Here is a 1,149-nt window from a genome sequence, read left to right on the forward strand (position 1 = left end):
GGATTCCCAGGCCAGACTTTAAGCCAGATTCCCAGGATGAGATTTAAAACAGTTTATTTAAACCACATTCCCAGGCCAAGCTTTAAAACAGATTCCCAGGTCAGATTCTTTAAACTGGATTCCCAGGGCAAGCTTTAAGCCAGATTGTTTAAACCAGATTCCCAGGCCAGATTCTTTAAACCAGATTCTTTAAACCAGATTCCCAGGCCAGACTTTAAAACAGATTCCCAGACCAGACTTTAAACTAGATTCCCAGGACAAGCTTTAAAACAGATTCTTTAAACCAGATTCCCAGGCCAAGTTTTAAGCCACATTGTTTAAACCAAATTCCCAGGCCAGATTCTTTAAACCAGATTCTTTAAACAAGATTCCCAGGTCAAGCTTTAACCAGATTTTTTAAATGAGATTCCTAGGCCAAGCTTTAAACCAGATTGCTTAAACCAGATTCCCAGGCCAGACTTTAAACCAGATTCTTTAAGCCAGATTCCCAGGCCAAGCTTTAATCCTGATTCCCCACCACCACAGCCCTGGTTTAGGGATCCAGCCCATGGGTCCCTCCATGCGAAAACGGGCATCTCCCGCTTTCCCAACCCAAATTTATCCTTTCCCTCTCCGCTGGGGGCGGTGGGATTTTGGCACCTCCCTGTCCCACCTCGCAGGGGACTCACCCGTGGCCCTGGCAGGTTCCTGGAACAGGTTTTTCCAGGTTGGGAATGCCGTGGATGGGGGACAGCAGGGCCCGACCTTGGCTGGTCCCAGGCAGGGCCTTCCCACGGCCCTGGGAAAAGGGGCAGCTGCGGGCGCCGTCCCAAAGGGATTTAAGGAGCTGCGGGGCGGCTTTGGGACACGAGAGCAGCCGTCCCCGCTGACCATGAGGATCCCTGTGCTCTTGGCCGCCCTGGTGGCCGTGGCCACCTGCACTGAGACCTTTGTTGGGTACGGGGGACACGGGATGGGGACACTGCTGGCTGGGGCAGGAGGGGCTGGGTCAGCCCTGAGGGGGCTCAGAGCAGTTCACCAGGATGGGGGGATGGATTGGGTGGGAATTAGGATGGGCCAAGGGGGCTGGAGCTTGTCCTGCACCCCCAACCCCCCCCCGACCCCACAGGCACCAGGTGCTGCGCGTGGTCCCCACCAGCCCCGAGGAGC

The 1,149-nt window shown here is 54.7% G+C and overlaps 1 protein-coding gene across 1 annotated transcript in view; it reads left to right on the forward strand.

Annotated features, from left to right (window-relative positions):
* The first annotated feature begins 871 nt into the window (after window positions 1-871).
* Window positions 872-1,149, forward strand: part of LOC103761336 (carboxypeptidase A1) — a 5,264-nt gene continuing 4,986 nt past the window's right edge. Inside the window, exons 1-2 of the mRNA XM_029965623.1 lie at window positions 872-936; window positions 1,109-1,147. Coding sequence (XP_029821483.1) covers window positions 872-936; window positions 1,109-1,147 — 104 coding nt within the window. The remainder of the gene's footprint in view (window positions 937-1,108; window positions 1,148-1,149) is intronic.

This window comes from Manacus vitellinus, unplaced genomic scaffold (assembly GCF_001715985.3).
Source record: "Manacus vitellinus isolate BGI_N305 unplaced genomic scaffold, ASM171598v3 scaffold_110_pilon, whole genome shotgun sequence".
Classification (NCBI taxonomy): domain Eukaryota; kingdom Metazoa; phylum Chordata; class Aves; order Passeriformes; family Pipridae; genus Manacus; species Manacus vitellinus.